At 33.8% G+C, this 3,611-nt stretch overlaps 1 protein-coding gene across 1 annotated transcript; it reads right to left on the bottom strand.

The window, feature by feature from the left end:
• Positions 1-1,026: 1,026 nt before the first annotated feature.
• On the bottom strand, positions 1,027-3,231 carry LOC114579312 (THO complex subunit 1). The gene is made up of 6 exons (XM_028693459.1): positions 3,088-3,231; positions 2,166-2,237; positions 1,997-2,047; positions 1,558-1,617; positions 1,319-1,480; positions 1,027-1,090 (listed from the first exon to the last, which is right to left on the bottom strand). Exons 2-6 carry the CDS (start codon positions 2,205-2,207, stop codon positions 1,058-1,060), a joined length of 348 nt encoding a protein of 115 aa, XP_028549292.1. The 5' UTR covers positions 2,208-2,237; positions 3,088-3,231; the 3' UTR covers positions 1,027-1,057.
• Between the last annotated feature and the right edge of the window lie 380 nt (positions 3,232-3,611).

The following is a 3,611-nucleotide window of genomic DNA, read 5'->3' as shown; positions in this document are numbered from 1 at the left end:
CAAATTTCTTATATTCAAGATGAGTTATCAAAATTGACAAATTCAATGGAATAATTTCTTTAGATAAGTTGATAGTTTCTCCATTGAATCATTTAATTATTTTTGATTAGTTTCCTAGACGTGAAGGCTATGAATTTTTTTTTGCAGTATTGGCAACTTGAAATATGTGGCCGAAAAATCAAACTATCAAAAAGTTTTAGCTCAAGCAATTTAACTTCTATTTTTCAAAACCTAAAATCTCTAGCACAATCTCAATGGTACTTAAATTATTAATAAATTTATATGTAATATCAATTTATTAGCCTGTGGCCAATTTGATCTAGTAAGGTTTCAATATAAAATTGGCCCAATCTAAAAAAAAATCAATAACTCCGAACCTAACTCGCATTCTATAATATGAGCGCGCAAAATAGATTTGACATTACCCGTAACTCGACCGCAAACTCAACTTACTTTGAATACAAATCTTAATTTTAAATCATTTATCATTCGACAATTTTTTTGCATAAAAAACATAAATGAAATTCCTACTGTCATGAACTCAAGTGTCAAGAAATGAGTTAATTATGGAAATCAAATAAATGAACACAAGTGCCTAAATTCAATAAGAAAAAACGAAGTCACATTCCTCATTGTCCTTCATATGATAATCAGTAACATAATCATCAACTATTTAAAGTTGGTTCTAAGGAGAAAAGGAGGTGAAAAAATGTTATTCCTCAGATAAACTCCATTTTAAATTCCCATCCAAAGTGCAAGGAAATGGAAAAATGTGCTGCTTCTTGCGTTCCATCGCATACAAAGGTTTAGCTCAACCTTTAATCAAGAAGAATTTGGACAATTATTTTAAATTGGACTTAAATTTCATGTTTATTGACTCTTTTACATCGGCTTCCACTTTTCACCTTCAGCCTCAGACTGCCCCGCCAGTTATTTTTCCGCTCTTGGCTTGTAATAATGTCTGAGGCTCTGCTTCTCGCCTTCCTCTGGGCTCGCATAATACACCAAGAGATCTAGCCACAGTTACAGCATCAGAATCCAATCGGAGCCGCCCGCATCATGCCATCTCAGTGCCAACTTCCACCACCATCTGCATCAAAGCTCTCCAGTAGCAGCGGGAACCTTACCAATGAAAAATTTATCAACAACTTTGGGCTTCGTTTGGGAGGCTTTTCTTCTGCTCCTTAAAGCAACTTTATAAGTAAGAAAAAGCTGCTTTAAGAATAGCAGTATGAAAGCCGTCCAAACAAAACCTAAACCTTAGTTCAAATATAATTAGCTTTATCAGCAACTTTGGAGAATCTAAAAAGAACTGTACTTGAAATAGGTGGTTGTCTTCAGGTTGTGTGGCAGTATTTTTAGACTCTTCTTCCTTTTTAGCTCGCTTATTTTTCTCGCTAGACTTGGCATGAAACTTGGAACGAACTTCTGGGGGTAACAGTTCTGGAGGTACAACACCCTCAACTCCATACTCTGCAAACTGAAACCATGAACATATTTGGTTTAAGCTCATGTTTTTTTAAGGATCAATTGCATGAAGACCAAAGTATGTCATACCTTAGAAAAGCCCTCCAAGTCCTGTCTAGCTGAAAACCGAAGGCCTTTCCAACAATAAACCTGCACCAAAAAAGTAACCATGTCGGGAAATTAGCAACTTCACAAGCCAGCAAGTTCTCCATTTCATAAATAAATTGAAGGAATGGTACTCTGCAAACCTGAAGGCTTCTAATTTGGCTGCTTGTAAATAGAAAAATATAATTTAGACAGTGATGATTTCATTTGCACTTGTTTTGACTGTGAAAATGAAACCATCTTTTTTAGAGATTTTTTAGAAGATTTGTGGACTTTCAAATTACAAATGAAAAATCTAATAATTTTTCAAAATTTGATTTGTAACTTCGAGAAAAAGCAATGCTCTAAACTTCGTAGGGCTCAATACAAAACAGACAGTAGTCATTATCTGAATAAGACATGTCAACAAAATTTAGCTACTCACACGGTTATTTTTGTGATGATATTCCTCTTCAATTCCAGCAGCAGGGTCCATCTGCAATTATCGGTCGTTCAAAAAAGAAAATGAAAACATGGAAGGTACTCGTGGAGAAAAGAACTCTACAATTTTTCATGTGATTTCAGCGGATACATGGAAGGTACTAAGGACTCACATCTTCCGCAAGAGGTTTCCAGTATTCTGCCACTGAAGGCATACGAACACGCTGAGGATCACTCAAAGCATTCTGGATGCACAACAAAACAGCAGAAATGCATTACACCTTGGTTAAGTATATCACATCATTTTGCAAGGTAAGTAAACACAAAGGCTACAAATAATAATGTGAAATTATAATGCTCGACAAAGCACTTCTTATAACTTGAATTAATAATTCTGACACCTGCATCATGTGATGATCTATCTCTTTTCCTTATCATTTTGCATAATTCGTTCTCCCTACCTTAAAAGTGTTTCCTTCTCCTTTCGCTGATCTTTCCTCCCATTTTTGGTAACCCAAACACTTAAATATATTTTTAAAGGCTTTGCCATCAACAAATGCTGCTCCCACATTGTTTAATTTTTAATAAAAAAAGTGCTTCGCGCTGTCATGGCAATATGACTACCCAATGGCCAAGGCACTCAACACCACACTAGGTGCTTGCTACAGCAAAGGAGATACTAAAGAATGATTATATCATTTATAAATTAATTTTTTTGAGTAAATTTCCACAATACATTTTCTTTCAGTAGCATCTCTCTGAAAATATTCTTATTAAGAAAATGAAAATTTTGACGACATGTCAATAGATAGTAACATAAATAAACAGATGGTATCAACGGGAAAAGTAAAGTAATTCGACAAAGAAAGATTAGTTTTGATGCTTTAAAAGTAAAGGTTCACTACAAAATTGAATGGTAAACTGTGATGCTGTTTACCATTCAATCACCATCAACAAACTAGAAAATAAAAAACAAAATGTGAAAAACATAGAATAAAATAGCTATTCCTATAGTAACATTCCAACCAAGATTAATGACATATTAATATATACTAATTTATTGATTATATAACCAAATTATAAAATGTCACATACTGGATTTTGTTTCTGCCCATTTCCATAGCTGTGAAAGTTCCTTGTTTCCCAGTCTCCACCTTGGCTTGCTATGCAGCAAAACAGAGTTGTACTTTGTCAATGAAAAAGTAATTTCAGACACGTTTGACAAAAAAAAAAAAAAGGAGATTTGAGTATAGCCTCAGGAATAATTAACACTTCTTTTTATTTGTTCGTTTGTGTTCATTTTGACCCAAGATTTTTCTCATTCTTCAATTTGGCCACCTACCTTATAAAAACTTAACATTCTTTCTCCTTCAACATACACATTTGATCTCTTAACTCTACTTCTTGATAAGTTCAACAACAAAATGGAGAATAAGAAAATCTGGGATCAAAATGAACATATCCTAAATAGTTTGGAGACCAGCTATATTATTTCAACTTGTGAAGCAGAACTCTACCTAAGTACACTAATAGAGAGGACAACAGAATATTGGATTGAAAAAAAATCACTTTAAAATACTTGCCAATAAAATAAGAGTGTGTCACAGTTTAAGCCAATC

This window comes from Dendrobium catenatum, unplaced genomic scaffold (genome assembly GCF_001605985.2).
Source record: "Dendrobium catenatum unplaced genomic scaffold, ASM160598v2 fragScaff_scaffold_291, whole genome shotgun sequence".
In the NCBI taxonomy this organism is placed as follows: Eukaryota; Viridiplantae; Streptophyta; class Magnoliopsida; order Asparagales; family Orchidaceae; genus Dendrobium; species Dendrobium catenatum.
This window is presented reverse-complemented; position numbering and strand designations above follow the sequence as displayed.

Coding starts and splice junctions, on each gene's coding strand:
- LOC114579312 (XM_028693459.1), bottom strand. CDS start 2,207: ATGCCTTCAGTGGCAGAATACTGGAAACCTCTTGCGGAAGAT. Junction 2,048..2,165: donor GGAAACCTCTTGCGGAAGAT/GTGAGTCCTTAG, acceptor CGATAATTGCAG/ATGGACCCTGCTGCTGGAAT. Junction 1,618..1,996: donor ATCATCACAAAAATAACCGT/GTGAGTAGCTAA, acceptor TTTTTGGTGCAG/GTTTATTGTTGGAAAGGCCT.